This window comes from Arachis hypogaea, chromosome 20 (genome assembly GCF_003086295.3).
Source record: "Arachis hypogaea cultivar Tifrunner chromosome 20, arahy.Tifrunner.gnm2.J5K5, whole genome shotgun sequence".
Taxonomy (NCBI): domain Eukaryota; kingdom Viridiplantae; phylum Streptophyta; class Magnoliopsida; order Fabales; family Fabaceae; genus Arachis; species Arachis hypogaea.
The window spans coordinates 40,762,994-40,786,755 of NC_092055.1; the positions used below are offsets into that span (position 1 = coordinate 40,762,994).

At 36.1% G+C, this 23,762-nt stretch overlaps 1 protein-coding gene and 1 non-coding gene across 2 annotated transcripts; one reads left to right on the forward strand and one right to left on the reverse strand.

The window, feature by feature from the left end:
- Positions 1-4,764: 4,764 nt before the first annotated feature.
- Positions 4,765-6,203, forward strand: LOC112785794 (uncharacterized). The gene is made up of 3 exons (XM_025829225.1): positions 4,765-4,801; positions 5,003-5,995; positions 6,070-6,203. The coding sequence occupies exons 1-3, from the start codon at positions 4,765-4,767 to the stop codon at positions 6,201-6,203; spliced, it is 1,164 nt and encodes a 387-aa protein (XP_025685010.1).
- Positions 6,204-22,870: 16,667 nt separating this feature from the next.
- LOC112787800 (small nucleolar RNA R71) lies at positions 22,871-22,978 on the reverse strand. The gene has a single exon (XR_003195191.1). It is a non-coding gene; the product is annotated as a small nucleolar RNA R71 (small nucleolar RNA).
- Between the last annotated feature and the right edge of the window lie 784 nt (positions 22,979-23,762).

Sequence of the window (23,762 nt, forward strand, 5' to 3'; positions counted from 1 at the left end):
GAACAAAGAGGAACCAAATCAAGCTTAAATGTTTGTTGCAAATCGGAATGGACTAAAAGGGAAAACACTTGATGTAGAAACACAAGCTGTTATTGTAAGTTACTCTATAATTTTCTTGTTTTAGTTGCTGTTTTATGGCTGTCATGGATGCTATTTTCTTTGCTGTTTTATGGCTATCGTGATTGTTGTTATAGTATCTACTTTGCGGCTATTTTATGGCTATTTCATGGGTCTTTTATGGCTGATTTAGTTGCTGTTTTATGGCTATTTTAAGCCTATTTTATGGCTGTCATGGAAGCTATTTTATGGCTACTTTTTATATATGGCTGTCGTGGATTGTTATTTTAATTGCTTTTTTATGGCTGTTTTATGGCTATTGTGGTTGTTGTTTTATTATCTACTTTATGGCTATTTTATGGCTGTCATGGTTGCTGTTTTATGGCTGTTTCATGGTTGTTTTATGGCTGATTTAATCCTTGTTCTATGGCTATTTTATGCCTATTTTATGGCTATCATGGACTGCTATTTTATGGTTGTTTCATGACTGTTTTATGGCTAATTTAATTGCTGTTCTATGGCTATTTTATGCCTGTTTTATGGCTATCATGGACTGCTATTTTATGGTTTGGATTGCTGCCCCTATTAGTTATCAATAGGTTTTTGGATTCTTTCATTGAATTTTTATCCCTAAAATTAGACATATCATATATTTGTGTGTATAGGATAAACTTAATGATCTCCAAGAAGCTGGAGAAACTCCTACTAATGCATTTCAAAAAGTTTTTGGTAAAGAGAATCCAGGAAGAGTTCGATGTTATGGAAGAACTGTTACAAAAACTTCTCTTAAGAAAAATAAAGAAATAGATGAAATCAAAAAACAAAGTGAAGAGAAGGTAACAGCTTTAAAAACTGAATTAGACGACCATAAGCAACGACTGCAAGGATTGGAAGATATTGTGAAACTTATGTTGCAACAAACTTCTCCGGGTATGAATGTTGATGAAGCGCTTTCTCTCTTGCGATCTAAGCAATCGTCTGCAAATAGTACACAAGATCAAAATTTAGTTCCTCGGCATTCTCCTCCATCGACTCATATACCGAATCATGATTAGGTATATGTGTGCTAAATTGTTGTAACACTTGAGTATACATGTTATTGTATAGCTGATGTTTTGACTATAACTTTTTTGTTCATTTAAATTTGATTGTAGCTTTCTTATTATTGGATGAAATTTTCTGAAGACATAAAGGCAATTCTTGGCACAATGGTGAATCACAAAGTCTTTTAGGTTTCAAGTGGACAACTTAGTTTCTTTTTTGTTAAAGTTCATCATCAGAAAAACATGTATTTTGCTTACTTATGTTTATTATTTATTTGACTTGGTAACTTAGCAAGTATGTTAATTGGCACTTGAAAGACGTTTCTATATATATGCAATATATATTATTAGCTTATTCAAATGTGGGTGTTATATATTCTTCAAATGTCATATAAATATAATAAAGGTAAAAAAAATATTATTTTAGATATTAAAAAAGAGAACCTAAGAAAAACTCAACAAGGTGTTGCTTTAGGTATTAAAAAAAGACAATTGCAAATAAACCTAAATAAGTGTTGCATTAGGTCTATAAAAAAGGTAACTTAAAAAAATGTGGACAAGTGTTGCTTTTGGTATATGAAAAAAGGCAACTTAAAAAAACCTGGACAAGTGTTGGTTTAGGTATGTGAAAAAATAACTAGAAAAAACTTGCACAAGTGTTGCTTTTGGTATATGAAAAAGGCAACTTAAAAAAACCTCGACAAATGTTGCTTTAGGTATGTGAAAAAGCAACTAGAAAAAACTTGCACAAGTGTTGCTTTAGGTATATGAAAAGGCAACTTAAAAAACTCTAGACAAGTGTTGCTTTATGTATTAGAAAATACAACTCGTAAAAAGTGTTGCCATAACGTCAAATATAAAGCGCTGTGTTTGGGTGCTCTAAGGCAACCTTTTTGCGGAGTTGCTTTATTTGCAGAAAAGGCAACGTTTTTTGAAAGTTGCCATAAAAAGGGTTCCCTTTAATACAGAAAAGCGTTGCCTTAGACCAAAGGTAACGGCTGTATAACCAACCCCCCAAAAAGCGTTTCTTTTTGTTGGTCAAAGGCAACACTTTCTCTTATTAAATTTTTGTTCATAATTTCATAAATATTCCTAACCTTTCATCTTCATTTATCTCTAAACTCAATCCCTAATCCTAACAATTTAACCACGCTCCCTCCTCCTCTGCTTCTACCCTCCAACCTTCGCTGCCGTCACAATCCCCTTTCACCACTACCATCTTCTCCATTCCGGTCACCTCCATTCTCTTCTCCCGAAGTTCCAAATCTCATCCACTTCCATTGCTCCATCCCTCCCTCCGACAATAGCCTCCTTTTCATCTCAAAAACATTCCTCAATGCAACCTCAAAACTCTCAACCTCTCATTTCATCCCTCCTTCTTCCACCGCTGCACCTTCCGCCACCTCTCCCGCCATTTCCTCCCTTGCTTTTTGATGCCGTCTCTTGTCTGCGGTTTCACTCCATCGGAGAATCGGTGTTGCTAATGCTGGTGTCGTTGCGATCTTCACTACTGCAAACCACCACCTGAGGCACCTAGACCTGGGGCAGCACTCCCTCGTTGGAGACGACGGGTGGTGTTGGAAAGGTTGGACACCATCGTCTCTATAGCAGCAAAGAAGAAAAAGAAAGAAATGTGAGTTTGAGAGATATACATACAGCAAAGAATGAACAGAAAAAAAACGAAAGGAAAGGAAAAAAGAAGGAGAAGGGGAGATGGAGAAGGTGACGACGAAAGGGATCAGCGCCGTTGTTGCTGTCAAACAAGCAAAAGCAGATTCATTCTTTTTCCTCTCTTCATTAATGCTCAAATCTACCACGGTTTTTGCTTTGTCGTTGCAGCGTCAAGTATTGTTATAGTACTCACTTTTTTGGCTTTTTTGCTTTCTTCTTATTATTATTTTCTCATAATTAAGCTCCAAGCTTATGTTTCTATTTTTGTTGGTTTTATTATCCTTTCTAAAACTTGAGCTGTTACTTAGATTGAGATTGGCATTCTAATTGATGAAAGGAGAAATTAAGACTTGTGAAGTAGCAGAAGTGGTGGTGGTTATGGAAAGAAGAAGGATATTTATTGAATTATAAATACAAATTTAAAGTTTAGTTATTTTTGTCGAACAAACTGTATTTTATATGGGTATAATTTTTTTTAATATTAAAATAGTCTTTAATCCTTCTTTGAGAATTGAAAAATGAAATAATCTTGCAAATGAATGTTAGCGTTTAAATCTCTCATGATCAAAAATGACTATTTACTATATATATATATATATAATCATCAATTAAAAAATCACTATATATTTAAACTAATTTTTTTATTGTATTCAAAACATTTTAAAAAAAATTAATGATCTCCAAAAAATTAAAATTGAGTACGTCACTAGCTGCTAAAAACATAATTCTCATATGTTTATTTAAACCAGAAAAATTATATATATTATTGCTTATATAATTGTGTCACTTACCTTCTTAGTTAGTAAACATCATATTCAAACAAGGTCCGATCCGTTGAACCCGCTTTCATACAGTCGCCATTTTTAATTTGTCTGTCAGTGTACCTTGAAACATAAATTAAAACAATTTATTAAGCATTAAAAAATTATTAAAAAAAACATTAATCATTTCAGTAAGATTTTAGTATCGAAAAATGGCTCATTTTTTTTAATATTGGTTAGGATTTGGTGTAATGCTTCGATATTGGATTTGGTGGTGCTTTGCATGTTTCTGGGGGCTAACATTTCGCAGGAGGTGGATTGCTTTACCGAAATATTTTTTGAAAATAAAAAAGACAATACAAGGGGGGCGTATTGCTTTTCTAAAAATTTTTAAAAGCAATACAAGAGGGGCAGATTGTATTAGTTTAATATTAAACATACAATACAAGAGGGGCGTATTGTATTACTTTAATATTAAAAACATTATACAAGGAGGGCATATTGACAATATAGGAACAGCGTATTGCCAGAACGCAGGGGGCGGAATGACATTACGCAGGGGTACTGTATTTTTTAGATTAAAAAAAATACCTCGAGTATTATAAAAAGAAGAACGAATTTGTTGAGTGTGAGTGTGGTTTATTTCGTTGAGAGAGTAAGAGAGGAAAAATGGAGGAAAGTGTTAGTTTGAAAATATATTACAATGGTAAAATCTTTCCACAAACATCTGAAGGTGTGAGTTTTATATGTGAAAATCCATATGATCTTGTTATTCCTTTTGGAATAACATATGAGGAGTTTAAGAGTATACTTTGTCGAAGTGTTGATAATCAAATATTAAAGAGAGTCACAAATATTTTTTATAGATAGCCTGTGTTAGTATTTGGTGGTGTTATTCAATTTCAAATAATGTATGTGGTTGACGATGCAAGTATGCAAGGGATGTTTCCGATCTACCAACAAACACGGGAACAAGTGTCAGTTATCGAGTTATATGTTGAGTTTGAAGAATTAGTTGAGGTTAATTTACCCGAATCTAACATTAACTGGACGGTTTATAACACTGAAAGTGAAGAGGAATTTGAGGGAACTTATCATATTGTTGGTCCAGCTGAAGATGTCGATGAAGATGATATCATAGTTGAGCCTGCGTTGCAGATGTGACAAATGCACTAACGAGCCAACATCTATCTAGAGAGCCTTCTTTTATGCATGCTTTGGATCTAGACGCTATGAATGCACCAGAATTTCCTGAATTTTTCAATGCAGGTAAGTAGTCTTCTATTTTTATTGTGATTAGTATTATAATAATAATTATTATTAGCTTAGCCTTTATTATAATACGCATTACTATTATTGTTATTATTTGTTATTACGATTATTTGTTGTTGTTATTATTATTATTAATTTATCACTATTGTTATTATTATTAGTAATAGTAAAAATTATTTTTTGTTATGGCTGGTGTAGACCTTGTTGTTGTTACAGATGGTGAATTTGTTATCGGCATGGAGTTTAGTTCTAGAGAAACTGTGATTGTAGCAATTAAAGATTATATCATTCGTCGGGGTGTGAATTATCAAGTGTGTGAATCTGAGCCAATCACATTTTATGCTAAGTGTGTACAATATGGAACAAATTGCGATTGGCTTATCAGGGCTAGTCTTATTAAGAGAAAATTTTGTTGGGTTATAAGGCGGTACAATGGTAGTCACATATGCTCCAGAACAACAATCTCTCAAGATCATGCCAAGATAAACTCAGACATGATTGTAGAGGTTATAAAGCCAGTGGTTGAAGTTGATCCATCTTTAATGGTGAAATCTGTGATTGCTGAAGTGCAATCGAAATTCAATTATATGATAAGTTACCGCAAAGCATGGCTGGCTACGCAAAAGGCAATTGCAAATATTTTTGGTGGTTGGGAAGCTTCTTATGAAGCTTTGCCCTCGTGGTTTGAAGCAATGGTACAAAAAGATCCATCAACTGCAATCGAGATCGAAACTGCACCAGCTTACCAAGGGGATGAGGTGGTCCAGGATATTAGGATACTGACACGGGTATTTTGGAGCTTTTACCCTTGCATTAGAGCATTTAGGAGCTGGAAAGCAATCATCCAAATAGATGGCACACATCTGTATGGCAAATACAAAGGAGCTCTCTTAGTTGCAGTTTCTCAGGATGGCAATGGCAATATTGTGCCTCTTGCATTTGCCGTTGTTGAGGGTGAGACTTCTGATGCATGGCACTTCTTTCTTACTAATTTGCACACATATGTGGTGACGCGGGATGGTATTGGGCTTATCTCTGATCGACACGACTCTATTACCTCAGCAATAGCACGTAGTAACGGATCATGGGATCCTCCTAGAGCTATCCGCATGTTTTGTGTTTGGCACATAGCATCCAACTTCTTAAGGAATTTCAAGGCACCGTATTTACAGAAGTTGATTGTAAATATGGGTACATAAATTATAGTGAAATACTGATGTTAGTGTTATGTGGTCACACTTATTTTTTTTCTTATTTTTTTACAGGTTATTGTAGGACCATGCGTGAATTTAATGTGCAGTATGCAAGATTATGTGAGCGTGGTCAGGCTTACACTCAGTGGCTCGATCGGATCCCACGTCAGCAATATGCTTTGGCGTTCGACAATGGATATCGCTAGGGTTATATGACCACAAATCTAGTCTGTGCATCAATGGGTATTAAAGGGGGCACGAAATCTTCCAGTTACATCACTTGTCAAGGCAACTTTTTACAGGCTAAATGAGTTGTTCACTAGGAACTAGGAAGAAGGATGAGGCTGAGGCTCGACTGAATACGGGACATGTATTCTCTGAATATGCAATCAACAAACTTCAATTAAATCAGCAGGCAGCGGGAAACATCCAAGTTAACTTGTTTGATAGGCAGAACAAGGTCTTTGAGGTATACGAGATACCAAACGGTTTAGAGTATGTGGTGAATCTCCATCAACGGCATTGTGATTGTGGTGAGTTTCAGACATATCGAATTCCTTGTCGTCATGTCTTTGCGTGTTGTGCGAACCAATGACGTGATTGGCAACAATATGTTCATGACGTATATAGGATGGAGGAGATAAAAAAGGTGTATAGAGCAAGGTTTAAGCCATTAGGGAACCTAGCAACATGGCCTGTGTATCAAGGACCAAGGAACATACCTAATCCGCACTTAAAGCGAGTATCCAAAGGATGTCCCAAAATAACTCGCTTCTTGAATAAAATGGATATGCATGATATGCGTGGTCCTAGGCGTTGCAGGCTTTGTGGAGGCCAGGGTCACAGTCGAAGTAGATGCCCTCATCGTGCAGGGTCAAGTGCTAGCGGTGGTGATCATAATTCTTAGGGTTTTCGGCATTTATTTACTTCTTGTATTGGATTATGTACTACATTGTGAATTAAATTAAAAAAAAACTACTCTAGCAATCTTACCACAATAGCAGTCTTACAACAATAGGTGAACAACAAATATAAAGATTACTTGCTAAATGTCTTTTTCACAAATTTAGTACATTTTTTTACTGCCTTTTTTATTGTGGAAGGGGTATATCTACTTGCGCTCCTACATGTTTGGTCAATCTTCAAGTTATACCCCTTACTTTGTACATCGGTAGTGTGGAAACTTCTCGCACCTTCCACCCCATCTATATCTTTCGCCGCAGCTGCATGACATGAACAACCAAAAGAATAAATACACTAATCAATTATTAGGATTCATTAACAATAATAAATACACTAATATTAAATACACTAACATTAAATACACCAATATTAAATACACTATTACCATCACTATCATCTTCACTGTCGTCCTCACCATCACTATCAGCCACAGTCATTGGTGCTTGCACTTGAGGAAAATTAACAGCATTACTATGACTAATCCCTCTAGCGACACTCTGGATCGAGTCAACAGACCTTCTAGACCCCGAGCATGGAGAGGGACTGCGACGTCTTAGTCTCGAATCCACAAATGACCGACCCAGCGCAATTTGAGGCGATTGTTGGCTATGCTGTGGTGCCTGCTCGTTAACTGTAGGAGGTTGAGGTTGGGATTGCTGCACTTGTAGCTGAGGGTCAAAGAACAAGTCATTTATCCATTGAGATGTCTCTGTTTCAGCCACCCACTGATATAGCTGGTGGTTTGATGATTGTGCAGCTGTGTCTACATGCTGTGACATAAAAGATCGATAATATCCCTGGTAGGGCGGCATGTGTAATGAGTGTGAGTCAGGGAACAACTGACTAAAGAATGATGGTCCAGGCTCAGGGTTTGGCTGTGTGTACAGGTACTGGTGTGGAAAGGAAGTTGGCAGTTGGTATGGGTGTATGATGGGCTATGGTTGTGGCTATGGCTGTGGAATATAACCAGTCAATCGCAGGTGAGCCCCATATGCTTCTGTATACCATTGCATATACCTGATCAGATGCTTGATAGTGTAGTGCAGGATCACCAACTAGAACAGAACTCAAATGGTTTGTCCATCTCATAATATATCCAGAATGTTCAACTGTCCAATCTTTGTTCTTTGGTCCAGTGAGAACCACGTTGTGAGATTCTGCAAGATGAGTAGCTTCTCCAGGAACTTCCTGCACCAGACCGAATTGCCTCATCACCCGGTCGGATGCATGCCATTCAATGCATTCAAATGATATTAGTGGCACAACTACACTCCACATCAATCGATGCTGCAAAATGTCATTTGGAACTACAATATTTTCTATATGATCAGGACTGTATGGGTTCCACACAAACTATAAAAACATTCCAAAATGACTGCATAAATATAAACACAAATATAATGATAATATTAATAACAATATTGTTAAATACAACAAAACAACGAACCCCATCTGCAGGAATATCATCTAGTAAACGCCTGATGTGAGAAATGGTCCACTTTTGGTTTCTGTGAAACTGCAAGCGCCAAAACATCCAATTGAAATAAAATAAATCTCTAACACTCAGAACCAATATATGTTATATAATATAATTAAACAATACATAAGCGATAATATGTTAACATATGAAATAATTTTACTTGCACGCAAGCGGAAAACTAGGATGCGATTGCACCGGTGCTAGGAACGGTAACCGTTCCCAAGCCTATATACAAAGCAGTGCCAATGGGCCATCCACCTCCTTGCAATCGTAACGTGATGCTCGACATAATGTCCTGTACAAATGTGCCAGGCAAGCGGATCCCCAGCTAAAGCCTCTAATGTCAGAAAAATTTCGGAGCAAAGGCAAGAACTTCCGGTGGATTGTCATTCCTGACTTGTCGCAAAACAAATTTGTGCCAAACAACAATAATAAGTGTATCTTGACATACATTTGTCTACCAAGTGCGGTGTCCAACTGCATGTGCCGCTTTAGGGTGCGAAGCCATGCAAGCTTGACACCGCTTCTTTTATGATCAGCGGCAGTAGGTACAATACCAAATTGTGTCATGAACATTTTCGAGGCCATTAGTGCTGCTATCCGTAAATCCTGACATTGGCATACCATCTATCAGGAGTCCAAATATCATTGCAACATCCTCTAAGGTTATCGTGCATTCACCATGTGGAAGATGAAACGTATGAGTCTCTGGACGCCATCGCTCGATTAAGGAATTTATAAGTGCATTGTGCAAAACAAGTTTCCCAATTTGAGATATGTGATAAAATCCACTATTTCGTAACTCGATCTCAACTCAGGGATCATATGAATCTTGGTTCAAATGTCTTGATTCTAAATTTTTTGAACTCTTAAACAAATAACAAATTATAATTAACAATAGCAACAACAACAAAAAAAAAACAAACATAAATAATAATAATAATAATAATAATAATAATAATAATAATAATAATAATAATAATAATAATAATAATAATAATAATAACGACGACGACAATATTAACAATAATACTAACTATGATAATAACAACAACAATAATAACAAATATACAAACATAAAAATAATTACATATGGTGGACGTTCAAGGTATTCAAAAATGTGATCTTTAGGAGGCGTAATGTCACGAACCATCTTCTATTTGTATTCTTTCCGAAACAAAAAACTATTATATTATATAAATTATATCTAACATATATCCAATATTTCTCTAACATTAAATAAATAAATAAAAGCATATTTAAATAATATTATATAATATTTTCGGTTCTGTTTGAAATAAACAACATACCCCATGTTAACATTTATTCAACATAAATTTAATAATACAATAAATAAAATATATTCTGAACATTTTAACAATGTATGGCATCAAATCTTATATTTTATATTAAATATGTTTAACTTATTGTTAAATACAAAAAATATATATTTAAATTTTAACATATGTTCGTATGTATTGCAGTATATATTTAAGTATTTAAATTCTTCTACAAAAATATATAATATATGAAGTATGTTTAAAGTTTAAAGTATCTTAATAATATATTAAGTACTGTTTTTGTTTACAAGTTAAAAATATATTTTAGTACTATCTTAGTGTAACTAAAATTGTGACCCTAACTAATACTTGTTTCACTACTATTCTTACTAACAATGAATTAATTAACCCAAATTCATTTCTGAAAACTAATCTAATTTATTTTTTATTTACAGTAATTAAAATAATTTAACTCACTAAAAATATTATTACTAAAAAATGTACTTACTTGGTTATGTTGATGGAGATATAGTAAAATAATAAATCTGAATATGAAGCTCTAGTATGGAGGAAGGGGTTGTTTAAATTACAGAAGAAAGAATTGTTAAGTGTGGGGTGCTCAGGAGAGAAAGGACGAGAATTAAAAGTGAGAGGAAGAGAGAGAATGTGAGTATGAAGAGGGACCAAGGGGATTATGAGATTCACAGGTTAAAGGGGGGCTATAGACATGTGTCATGCATGCAGTCAATACAAGGGGGTGGATTGCAGGTACTTACGAACGGGGCGTATTGCAGATCCATCAGGACAGCACCCCCAGTCTCCTGTATAACTCCGTTTTCTTCCATTTTAATGAAAAACACCATCTCCTCCCCAATTATAAAATAAAAAATCCTCGAAAAGCAAGCCAGAAGATTCTGATATATTTTAACAAAGATTAAAGTACTATTTTCACTTTTTCAGTCTTAAAATAATAATCAATTTTTGATAAATAACCTTTGAAAATAACAATGGATGCGTTTGAATCTTATAAATCTTGTGTTAATATATATATATATATATATATATATATATATATATATATATATATATATTTACTTTTGATAATTAAATTTAATTAAATTAGTTTAAATTTAACAAAAATTATTTACACAATCATATGTGTGAATTATGCGTTTTTTTGTGTGTGTTTCCTCTTCCTTCTTTTTGTATTGTTGTTGTTATTGCTACATGTTACGGACTCGAGTTCCGGCCCATACGGCCCAACAATGACTCGCCTAGAAGCTAGATCATCCCTCTCAGGCCGAAAGACCCCAGCGCCTACCAGATTAGCAGACCACTAATTAATATTCAAATTCAAATATTGGTTATATCCCAATTGACTAGAAGATAAGATGACCAAACTTATATAAAGGGGAGTTGCAGACTTCCCCAGGTACCTTTTATATAGACATACCTCTAAAACTCTATCTCTGAGATCCATTTTTACTTGAGCATTGGACTAGTGTCTTTGCAGATCAACCTCCACCATTCACCCGATTGGACCGAAGACTGTAAAGCTCGTCAACCCCAAAAACTGTAGATCCCACTATTCTAGGTACTCACAAATATTGGTGTTATATATGAGGATCCATAGTAAGATAGCTTAATGGCTTCCGTACTGATGGATAACATTCACTTGAACATAACGGAAAATACAATCCCCCTGAGAACCATCAAGCGCTAAACGGGGCAAGAATCCTGAGCGTGGTCCACATGGCATTGACCCCCAATCATCAGCCACAAAACAGCCAAAATTCACACCCGAAACTGGATCATGTCCCTTTGGAGAGACAAGAACCAATAGTGCCCGAATCATTCAAGAGTTGTGACATAGACTGCAGAATTTGAAAAGAGAAGTTACTGCCGAAGATCACTACCAACCGATATCAAGCTCAGAAGTGCACTCGAGGACACAGCTTTTAGGGAGGCATCACTCCAAATTGCTAGAATGGGAAACCAGTAGACGTTGACGATGGATCACTCAATACCACCCCCACAATGAAGAAACAAGATCTCCAAGTCATGAAGGGCGCAAACATCACCATAAGGGGAATGGTTGATCCCCCACAGGGAAAATAAGGTGACATAATGAACCCGTTGTCGTGGGAGCTACACCTTTTGACGAAAGGGTCCTCTGAGTTCCTTTGCTGAAACATTTAGATAAGCCAACGGATATGTGTTATGACAGAATCAAGGCCCCCAAGAGCGTCTGATTGCCTTCGAGGCATGGATGAATCTGGAAGGGGTTCCTGATGTGGTACGTTGTCGAGCATTCTTGGTAACCCTCGCAGGCCCAGCGATCAAGTGGTTCAACTTCTTGCTACAAGGATCTATCGCATATACTTCTCAGTCATATCCCAAAAGTTCTTGGCTCAATTCACAACATGGATCACCAAGGCAAAACACCCCCATCAACCTACTAGGAATAACTTAGAGAAACAACGAGTCAATAAGAAAGTATATGGGTCAATTCAACAACAATGCTTTGAAATAGTCGGCCTCATGGACTCGGTTGCCAACCTATGCCTAACCAACGGGCTGATGAACAATGACTTTCGAAAGTACCTCACTACCAAACTCGTATGAACCATGCATGAGATTCAAAATGTGGCTAGGGAGTATATTAATGACGAAGAAGTAAGCCAGATAATAGTGCGACTGGGGCATGATATCGAGGGCCTGGCAAATGGAAGAGAGGATTGGCAAAAATAAGTCCTTGTACTGCAACTATCACCGAGGCTACGGACACAAAATCCAAGATTGCATGGACCTGAAGGATGCCCTCGAACAAGCCATCTGATATGAAAAACTATCCAAGTTTACGAAAATCATTTGCAAACTTAGAAGGTTCACCCGTGAATGTTTGCGCAAAGCAGGAGAACAGTAAAATCCCAAAGCAATCAAGGAAGCACCAAGGGAAAAATGACATTGAACCCATGATAATCGTTAATGTTGCGACTGGAAGATCATGCGAGAAGTCCAAATCCTCAAGGAAGAAAGAACTTAAAATCCTTGTGGCAACTGCTTTGGAAAATCGACAGCCACCCACTTTCCCCAACATCAACTTCAGTCCATGATGTGAGAAAAATCGTCGGTTAGGAATTTTCACAAAATAATTCTATCGAAGTATAGATCCAAACCAACAATTAACCCTCAATCAAAGATTAATTTGTTTGTCACTTAAGTCAAACCTAATAAAAACCGAGAGAAATCTCGGGTCGTCTCTCAAGGAATTGCAGGGAAGTGTGCATATTATTGGTTATGGGAAAATATTTTTGGGATTTTTAATGATAGGCAAGAAATGTAAATAATAAGAAAATTAGCTATCAACTAAGAAAGGTCTCGGTAAGGAGTGAGAATTGAAATTCATATCCTCATTATCATCCTCAATTGTGATGGCAGTTGTCTTTTGCTCTCACTTAATTGTCCTCTAACAATTGAAGGAAATTCAAGTGAGCAAAATCAACTCTAGTCCACAAGTCCTAATCAAAGATTAGCTTTAGTGGAATTCAAGCTAACTGATGAGCAGATATTTTATACGCTTTTTGACATCATTTTTATATAGTTTTTATTAGTTTTTATTTAGTTTTTTTAAGCTTTTATAGGTTTTAGTGTTAAATTCACATTTTTTAGATTCTACCATGAGTTTTTGTATTTTTGGACAATTTTAGGTATTTTTTAGCTGAAATTGAGGAGCTGGAGCAGAAGTATGATTCAGAGACAGAGAAAGCATTGCAGATGCTGTCTGGATCTGACCTACCTGCATTCAGAAGAGCTTTTTTGGAGCTACAAAAGTTCAAATGGAACGCTCTCAATGGCTATGAAAAGCTGACTTCCAGAGATTTCCAGCAATGTATAATAGTCCATACTTTGCTTCAGATTAGAAGGCTCAAAACTGGCGTCCAACGCCAGCTTCCTGCCCCCTTCTAGGCATCCAGCCCAAAGAGCAGAGACCAATGTACAAACACCCAGAGAGGATCCCCTAGCTGGTGTTCCACGCCCAAGGAGCCTCATAGCATGTGGATCTCATCAAATCTCAGCCCAAACACTCACCAAGTGGGCCCCAGAAGTGGATTTTAGCACTACATAGACTATTTTACCCTTACTAGTTATCTGTTTAGTATTTAAAGTGTATTTTACATAATCATTCAAACATAATTAGGAGGTCTGCCATATTTTTGTTTATCATTGTTATTTTACTTCGGTATGAGTTTCTAAACCTCCTAGGTTGAGGGGAGGAGCCCTGCTGAGTCCTATGAATTAATAAAAGTACTACTATTTCTTCTTCGATCTGTGTTTGATTTATCTCTAAGATGTATATCCGATCTTCATCGTGGTGAATAAGATGATCTAACCAATTAGCTCTGTTAATCACATTAAGACGAACGTGCCTGACAAACACCCGCGTCTACTTAGGTTTGTGTGAGTACCTGGAAGAAAAGCACGAGCCAACAGCTATGTTTATACATCTCTCAGACGGTTAATCCACAACTTTGTTGGGGACTTCTCGAGACACCAGTTCAGCCAATTTTCGGGGAGATTAGGGTTTCTGTGTTATAGGTTAGAATCCAAAGAAGCAGCGTTCTCTAATCCGGAAGATTCAACCTTGTATGTGGTGTTTTGAGTAGGATTGCCAGGAGAACGACTTGCTAAGCGCTTCACCCTTCGTCAGATTGGATGACCACGGCCAATGGTGTTCAATCTGTAGCAGAGGAGATCAATGACCACGGCCCATGGCATTGACCACTTACAGCCTGCCATAGAAGAAGATCATTCACAAGCAAAGAAGACAGTAGTACCAGAGTTCATTTAGAAAGATAAAGCAACTCTGACTCTCAACCCTATTCCTATCATTCAATCCAATTGGTTTTACCCCTTTTAGCATTTATGACATATAATCATTTAAGGTTTACATAATATAATCCAACTCCTTCTGATTCTGCCTGACTAAGACCTGCAAGACAAACCATAAGCTTGCTTCAAACCACAATTCTCGTGAGATCGACCCTGACTCGGTCAGGTATTACTTGGACGACCTAGTGTACTTACTGGTACACTGCCGTACGAAAGTGTGGGGTTTGTGTACGCGCTCACCAAGTTTTTGGTGCTGTTGCCGGGGATTGTTGAGTTTGGACAAACTGCCGGATTGTCTTGCTCCCTAGATCAGGTAATTTATTTTATTTGTATTTTGTTTGAGTCTTTTATTTTTTTCTTCTTCCTCAATTTTCGAAAATTTCTAAAAAACTTTTTCAAAAACATTTTTCTTTTCTTTGTTTAATGTGTTCTTGGTTTGAGTCTTTAAGTCTTTTAATTTTATTTTCTTCTTCCTCAAATTTTCGAAAAAAAAATCAAAAAGCTTTTCAAAAATATTTTGTTTGTTCAATTGGTTAGAGCGTTGGCTTATATTCTTGGTAATTTGTGTTCTTTTGAGTCTTTCTTTTAAATTTTTTTCTTTTCAAAAATAATTTTTTTTTTGTTTAAATCTTGTTTCAATTTTTAAGTTTGGTGTTTTCTTGTTTATTTTCTTTGATTTTCGAAAATTTTTTTTTGGTTTTCTAAAAATTTTAAGTTTAGTGTTCTTTTTATGTTCTTGAGTTCTTTGAGTTTTTAAATTTTGTTCTTTGTGTTCTTGTAAGTCTTCAAAGTGTTCTTCAGTCTTGTGTGTGTTTTGATCTTAAAATTTTTAAGTTTGGTGTCCCCTTGTGTTTCCCTCCAAAATTTTTGAAAAATAAGGGATGCTAGATCTAAAAATTTTAAGTCTTGTGTCTTTTATGTGTTTTTCTCTTTCATCATTAAATTCAAAAAAATCAAAAAAATATCTTTTCTAACTTAATTCTAACCATTATTTTCGAAAATCAACCTTAAAAATTCAGATTTTAATTTTAAAATTTTATCTTATCATATCTTAGTTGTCAAGTTTTCAAAAATCAAATCTTTTTAAAAATAAAAATCATATCTTTTTCAAAATTCAAAAATCTTATCTTATCTTTTTTAAAATTCAAATTTTAAAATCATATCTTTTCTTATCTTATCTTCTATTTTATTTTAAATTTAAATCTTTTCTTAATTAATATCTTATCTTTTCGCTCATCTTTTTCAAAACCACCTAACTAACTTTCTCTTCTTAATTTTCCAAAACTACTTCTCTTCTTCTCTCTCTTCTTTTTCAAAACCTCCTAACTAACTCCTAGCTACCTTAATTTTCAAAAATAATATCTTCTCTTTCTCTCTTCTTTTTCAAAACTACCTAACTAACTCTCTTCTCTCTTAATTTTCGAAAACTTCTACTCTTCTCTTCCCTCCTCTATTTTCAAAAATTTAATAATTAAAATTCAAACCTTTTTAAATTAATTTACCTTAATTTTCAAAAATTAATTTAATAAATAAATAAAAACAAAAATATTTTAATTCTTATTTGATTTTTCTATTTATATTTCTTTTCTTCTCATCTCGGTTTATTCAAACTCTACTTCCTCTTCTTCCTCTACCTCAACTTTTTTTTATCTTATTTCTTTTCTTTTTCACATTTAACTAGAAGCTCTTTGATCCAAGTGGCACAAAAAGCTTTCTTTTTTTCTTTCTTCTTCTTTCTTCACATCTCACTCCAAAGAGGAGCTTCTTGCCTATTGGCATGGAGAGTCTTCTTCTTTTCTCCTTTTTCTTTTTTTCTTGTTTATGACCAGGAACAGGGATAAAAAACCCCTCTTGACTCCTGATCCTGAGCCTGAGAAGACTGTGAGGAGGCGTTTACAACAAGTTAAATCACAACACTCCGAAAGAGACCTTTCAGAAAGTTTTGAACAAGAAGTAGGAGGCATGGCCGAACCTGAAGGAGATGCCAAAAAGGTTCTTGGTGAATACACCATGCCAACCTCTGACTTTTATGGTGGAAGCATTGCTGTACCTGCCATTGGAGCTAACAATTTTGAGCTTAAGCCTCAGTTAGTCTCTCTTTTGCAGCAGAACTACAAATTCCAAGGATTTCCAATGGAAGATCCACATCAATTTTTAGCCGAGTTCTTACAGATCTGTGATACTATAAAGACTAATGGAGTTAATCCTAAAGTCAACAAGCTTATGCTCTTTCCCTTTGCTTTAAGAGACAGAGCTAAGCTATGGTTGAAAGCCCAACCTAGAGAGAGTATTGACTCTTGGAAAAAGCTGGTTAATGCTATTCTTGCTAAATTCTTTCCTCCTCAAAGGATGAGCAAAATTAGAGTGGATATTCAAACCTTCAGATAAAGAGAAGGTGAATCCCTCTATGAAGCTTGGAAAAGATACAAGCAACTAATTAGGAGATGTCCTCCTGACATGCTCTCAGAGTGGTCCATCATAGGCGTGTTCTATGATGGCTTATCTGAATTATCCAAGATTTCATTGGATAGCTCTGCAGGTGGATCTCTCCACTTAAAGAAAACACCTGCAAAAGCAAGAGTGCTCATTTAGATGGTTGCAAACAACCAATTCATGTACACCTCTGAGAGGAATTCTGTAACCATGGTACCTCTCAAAAGAAAGGAGTTTATGAAGTTGAGACTCTGAATGCCATCCTGGCTCAGAATAAGATCTTGACCTAACAGGTTAACGTGATCTCTCAACATCTGACTGGGATGCAAACTGCAGTTGGCAGTAATCAGGAAGCTTCTCTTGAAGAAGAAGCTTATGATCCTGATCAACCCACCAAGGAGGAGGTGAATTACATGGGAGAGTCCTATGGAAACACCTACAACCCTTCATGGATGAATCATTCTAACCTTTCATAGAAGGATCAACAGAAACCTCAGCAAGGTTTCAATCAAGGTGGTAGGAACCAGAATAGGTTCAACAACAGACCACCAGTCCCATCTTCTCAAAGGAATATGGAGACCTCTAAGCAGAGCTTTTCTGACTTAGCCATTTTGGTCTCCAGCCTCACCAAGACCACTCATAGTTTCATTAATTAAACAAGGTCCTCCACTAGAAACTTGGAAGTACAAGTTGGTCAACTGAGCAAGAGGATCCTTGAGATCCCTCCTAACACTCTTCCTAGTAATACTGATGTTAATCCTAGAGAAGAGTGCAAGTTCATAACCATGGAGGTAGAGGCCGAATTGGATGAGAATGGGAAGGTGTTGAACGCCAGTGAAGAAGCCTTCACTGGGCGTTCAATGCCCACAATGGCAGCAAGCCTGGTGTTAAACGCCAGTGAGGAACCCTTCACTTGGCGTTTAACGCCCATCCTGATAGAAAAGCTGGCGTTGAACGCCAGCCAGGGAGCACTGGCTGGGCGTTCAATGCCCAACTAGGCAGCCACTCTAGTGCTGAACGCCAATGAGGAACCCCTCACTGGGCGTTCAACGCCCACTCACCTAGGGAAGCTGGCATTGAACTCCAGCAAGGACATCACTGCTGGGCATTGAACGCCAGTCAGGGTGGACAGCAAGGGCGTTCAACGCCCAATAAGCTCACAGAGTTGGCGTTGAACGCCAGCCCAAGCACACCCCTTGAGTGCTTGAAGCCCACTCAAGAATCCTCTATCTCAGAACCAAAAGAAACCCTAAAGACCATTGAGGTTCCTTTGAATACACTTCTAAAGTGTATGAGTTCTGATGACTACTCATCTTCAAGTGAGGATGAAGACAATAGGGAAGAGCAAGTTGCTCGGTACCTAGGAGCCCTTATGAGACTGAATACCAAGCTATTTGGTATAAAGCCTCTGGAGGAAGAACCTCCACTAGTTACCAAAGAACTCCATGCTTTGGTTCAGCAAGAGCTACCTCAGAAGCTTCCAGATCCTAGACGCTTTCTGATTCCTTGCACCATAGGCACTATGACCTCTGATGAGGCTCTGTGTGACCTAGGGTCAACCATTAACCTCATGCCACTCTTTGTAATGGAGAAGTTGGGAATCCTTGAGGTACAAGCTGCAAAAATCTCATTAGAGATGGCAAACAAGACCATGAAGAAGCCATATGGCTTAGTGAAGGATGATGAGTGGATAATTTATACCCTTTTTGGCATTATTTTTACATAGTTTTTAGTATATTTTAGTTACTTTTCATTATATTTTTATTAGTTTTTATGCAAAAATCACATTTCTAGACTTTACTATGAGTTTGTGTGTTTTTCTGTAATTCAGGTATTTTCTGGCTGAAATTGAGGGACCTGAGCAAAAGTCTGATTCAGAGGCTGAGAAAGGACTGCAGATGCTGTTGGATTCTGACCCTCCTGCACTCGAAATGGATTTTCTGGAGCTACTGAAGCCCAATTGGCACGTTCTCAATTGCGTTGGAAATTAGACATCTTGGGCTTTCCAGCAATGTCTAATAGTCCATACTTTTTCCGAGATTTGATGGCCAAAACTGGCGTCTAAACGCCAGCCAGAGACCCTTTTTCTAGCGTAAAACGCCAGAACTGGCACCAAAACTGGAGATAAACGCCCAAACTGGCATCCAAGCTGGTGTTTAACTCTAGAAATGGCCTATGCACGTGTAAAGCTCAATGCTCAGCCCAAGCACACACCAAGTGGGCCCCAGAAGTGGATTTCTGCACTATCTGCACTTAGTTACTTATTTTCTGTAATCCCTAGTAACTAGTTTAGTATAAATAGCACTTTTTACTATTGTATTCGCATCTCTGGACGTCTAGTCCTCAGACTTTATCATCCTATGTTATATTTGGGAAGCTGGCCACACGGCCATTCCTAGACGTTTTTCTCTTATGTATTTTCTATGGTGGAGTTTCTACACCTCATAGATTAAGGTGCGGAGCTCTGCTGTTCTTTATGAATTAATGCAAGTACTATTGTTTCTCTTTCAATTCACGCTTACTTCATCTCCAAGATATACTCTCGTACTTAATTCAGTTAAGTTAGAATGAAGGGGTAACCCGTGATAATCACCCATTATCTTCGTTACCTGCTTAGCCAAGATCCGCGTGCCTGACAACCACAAACGGTCTACATGATGTTCAACATTGTCATTGGACGACAGCCGGAGTATATTCTATTAGGTCTCTACTCCATGGACCGAGTCTGTGAGGTTAGAACCTTCGTGGTAGAGGCTAGAACTAATTGGCAGCATTCCTAAGATCTGGAAAGTCTAAACCTTGTCTGTGGTATTCCGAGTAGGATCTGGGAAGGGATGACTGTGACGAGCTTCAAACTTGTGAATGTTGGGCGCAGTGACAGTGTGCAAAAGGATAGAGAGATCCTATTCCGACTCTAGTGAGAACCGATATATCATTAGCCGTGCGGTAGCTGTACCTGGTATTTTTCATCCGAAACGAGAAATCTGACAGCTGATTAGCCGTGCAGAAACCGTACCTGGTATTTTTCATCCAAGAGGATCATACAACTTACCATGGAAGGGAGCACGCATGATTGGAAGAAGACAATAGGAAAGCTGAGGTTCAGAAGCAACAAAGCATCTCAAAACGCTTATCTGAAATTCCTACCAATGAATTACATAAGTATCTTTATTTTATTTTATGTTTTATTTATCTTTTAATTATCAAAACCTCATAACCATTTGAATTCGCCTGACTAAGATTTACAAGATGACCATAGCTTGCTTCAAGCCGACAATCTCTGTGGGATCGACCCTTACTCACGTAAGGTATTACTTGGACGACCCAGTGCACTTGCTGGTTAGTTGTGCGGAGTTGTGAAAAGTGTGATCACAATTTCGTGCACCAAGTTTTTGGCACCGTTGCCGGGGATTGTTCGAGTTTGGACAACTGACGATTCATCTTGTTGCTTAGATTGGGTAATTTTATTTTATGTTTAAGCTTTTTATTTTTATTTTCGAAAAAAAATACAAAAAAAATGTGTTTTTGAAAAATTCATAACAAAAAAAAATTTTAAGAATGAATTCTAGAGCTTCTTGAGATATGTTGAAGTCTGGCTGGCTGTTAAGCCATGTCTAATCTTTTGGACCGAGGTTTCCACTTTTCATTGTAGAAAGGACATGTCTGTATTTGTTATGCTAAAGCTTGGCTGGCCATTTGGCCATGTCTAATTCTTTTGGACCGAAACTTTAGACTAACATTACATGAATCATGGAATTCTTATTAAAAATTTTTTGAATTTCTTTATTTTCTTTTGCCAAAATAATTTCAAAAAATAAAAAAAATTTAATAAAACCATAAAAACCAAAAAAATTTTATGTTTCTTGTTTGAGTCTAGTGTCAAATTTTAAGTTTGGTGTCAATTGTATTTTTTTTTATTTTCTTAAAATTTTCGAAAATTCATGCATTGTGTTCTTCTTTGATCTTCAGGTTGTTCTTGATGATTTTCCTTGTTTGATCTTTAATTTTTCTTGTTTTGTGTCTTATTTTTCTTGTGCATTTTCGAACTGTTAGTGTCCCTAGTATAAAAATTTCTAAGTTTGGTGTCTTGCAAGTCTTTCTTTTCTTAAAAATTTTCAAAAATATGTTCTTGATGTTCATCATGATCTTCAAAGTATTCTTCGTGTTCATCTTGACATTCAAAGTGTTCTTGCATGCATTATTTGTTTTGATCTTAAATTCTTATGTCTTGTGTCATTTTGTTGTTTTTCTCTTTCTTCATCAATTCAAAAAAATAAAAAATAATATATTTCCCTTATTTACTCATAAATTTCAAAATTTTGGGTTGACTTAGTAAAAAATTTTTTAAATTTAATTGTTTCTTGTTAGTCAAGTCAAAATTTCAATTTAAAAACTTTATCTTTTCAAATCTTTTTCAAAAATCAAATCTTTTTCATTTTTCTTCTTAATATTTTCGAATTTCTTAAATAAATTTTCAAAATCTTTTTCTTAATTTTATCTCAAATTTTCGAAAACTTTACTAACAATTAATGTTTTGATTAAAAAATTTCAAGTTTGTTACTTTCCTGTTAAAAAAGGTTCAATCTTTAAATTCTAGAATCATATCTTTTAGTTTCTTGTTAGTCAAGTCATCAACTTTAATTTTAAAAATCAAATCTTTTTAAATTTCTTTTTCAAATATTTTTTAAAATAAATTTCAAATCATATCTTTTTAAAATTTTAATTTCAAAATCTTTTTCTAACTTCTTATCTTTTCAAAATTTATTTTCAAATCTTTTTCAATTAACCACTTGACTTGTTTGTTTTAATTTTAAAAAGTTTACTATTTCTTATCTTTTTCAAAACCACCTAACTACTATTCCACTTCTAATTTTCGAAAACAACTAACCACTTTTTCTCTCTCATTAATTTCGAAAACTAAATAAAAAAATTTTCAAAAATATTTTTAATTAATTAATTTATTTAGTTTTCAATTTGTTTTATTTCCTTTCTTAAATTTTGAATTCTAACTTAATTAATTAAATAAAAACTAAAATATTTTTTTCTTTTAATTAATATTCGAATACTCTCTCTCTCTCTCATCTCTTTCTATTTATTTTATTTATTTACTAACACTTCTCTTCTACTCATAATTCGAACCATCTCCCTCTCTCTGTGTTCGAATTCCTCTTATTCTCTCTCTACCTCATTCTTCTATTCTTGCATTCTTATACTCACATAAAGGAATCTCTATACTGTGACATAGAGGATCCCATTCTCCCTTTGTTCTCTTCTTTTTCATATGAGCAGGAACAAGGATAAAGACATTCTTGTTGAAGCTGATCCTGAACCTGAAAGGACTCTGAAGAGGAAGCTAAGAGAAGCTAAAGCACAACACTCCAGAGAGGACCTTACAAAAATTTTCGAAAAAGAAGCAGACATGGCAGCCGAACCCAACAACAATGGTGGAGATGCAAGGAAGATGCTTGGTGATTTTACTACACCAACTTCCGACTTCTATCGAAGAAGCATCTCAATTCCTGCAATTGAAGCAAACAACTTTGAGCTTAAACCTCAATTAGTTTCTCTAATGCAGCAGAATTGCAAGTTTCATGGACTTCCATTGGAAGATCCTCATCAATTCTTAGTTGAATTCTTGCAAATCTGTGACACTGTTAAGACCAATGGGGTTAATCCCGAGGTCTACAGGCTTATGCTTTTCCCCTTTGCTGTGAGAGACAGAGCTAGGATATGGTTGGACTCACAACCTAAAGAAAGCATGAACTCTTGAGAAAAGTTGGTCAATGCCTTTTTGGCCAAATTATTTCCACCTCAAAAGATGAGCAAGCTTAGAGTAGAAGTCCAAACCTTCAAACAGAAGGAAGGTGAATCCCTCTATGAAGCTTGGGAAAGATACAAGCAACTGATCAGAAGGTGTCCTTCTAACATGCTTTCAGAATGGAGCATCTTATGTATATTCTATGATGGTCTGTCTGAATTGTCCAAGATGTCATTGGACCACTCTGCTGGTGGATCTCTTCATCTGAAGGAAACCCCTGTAGAAGCCCAGGAACTCAATGAGATGGTTGCAAATAACTAGTTCATGTATACTTCTGAAAGAAATCATGTGAATAATGGGATGACTCAGAAGAAAGGAGTTCTTGAGATTGATACTCTGAATGCCATATTGGCTCAGAATAAAATATTAACTCAGCAAGTCAATATGATTTCTCAAAATCTGACTAGAATGCAAGCTGCATCTGGCAGTACTAAAGAAGCCTCCTCTGAAGGAGAAGCTTATGACCCTGAAAATTCTGCAATGGAAGAGGTGAATTACATGGGAGAATCCTATGGAAACACTTACACTCCTTCATGGAGGAATCATCCTAATTTCTCATGGAAGGATCAGCAGAAGCCTAATCAAGGCTTCAATAATAATAATGGTGGGAGAAATAAGTTTGGCAATAGCAAGCCTTTTCCATCATCTTCTCAGCAACAGACAGAGAATTCTAAGCAGAGCCTCTCTGACTTAGCAACCATAGTCTCTGATCTATCTAAGACCACTCTCAGTTTCATGACTAAAATAAGGTCCTCCATCAGAAATTTGGTGGCACAAGTGGGTCAGCTAAGTAAAAGAGTTACTGAAATCCCTCCTAGTACCCTCCTAAGCAATACAGAAGAGAATCCAAAGAGAGAGTGCAAGGCCATCAATATTTCCAAAGTGGCCGAACCTATAG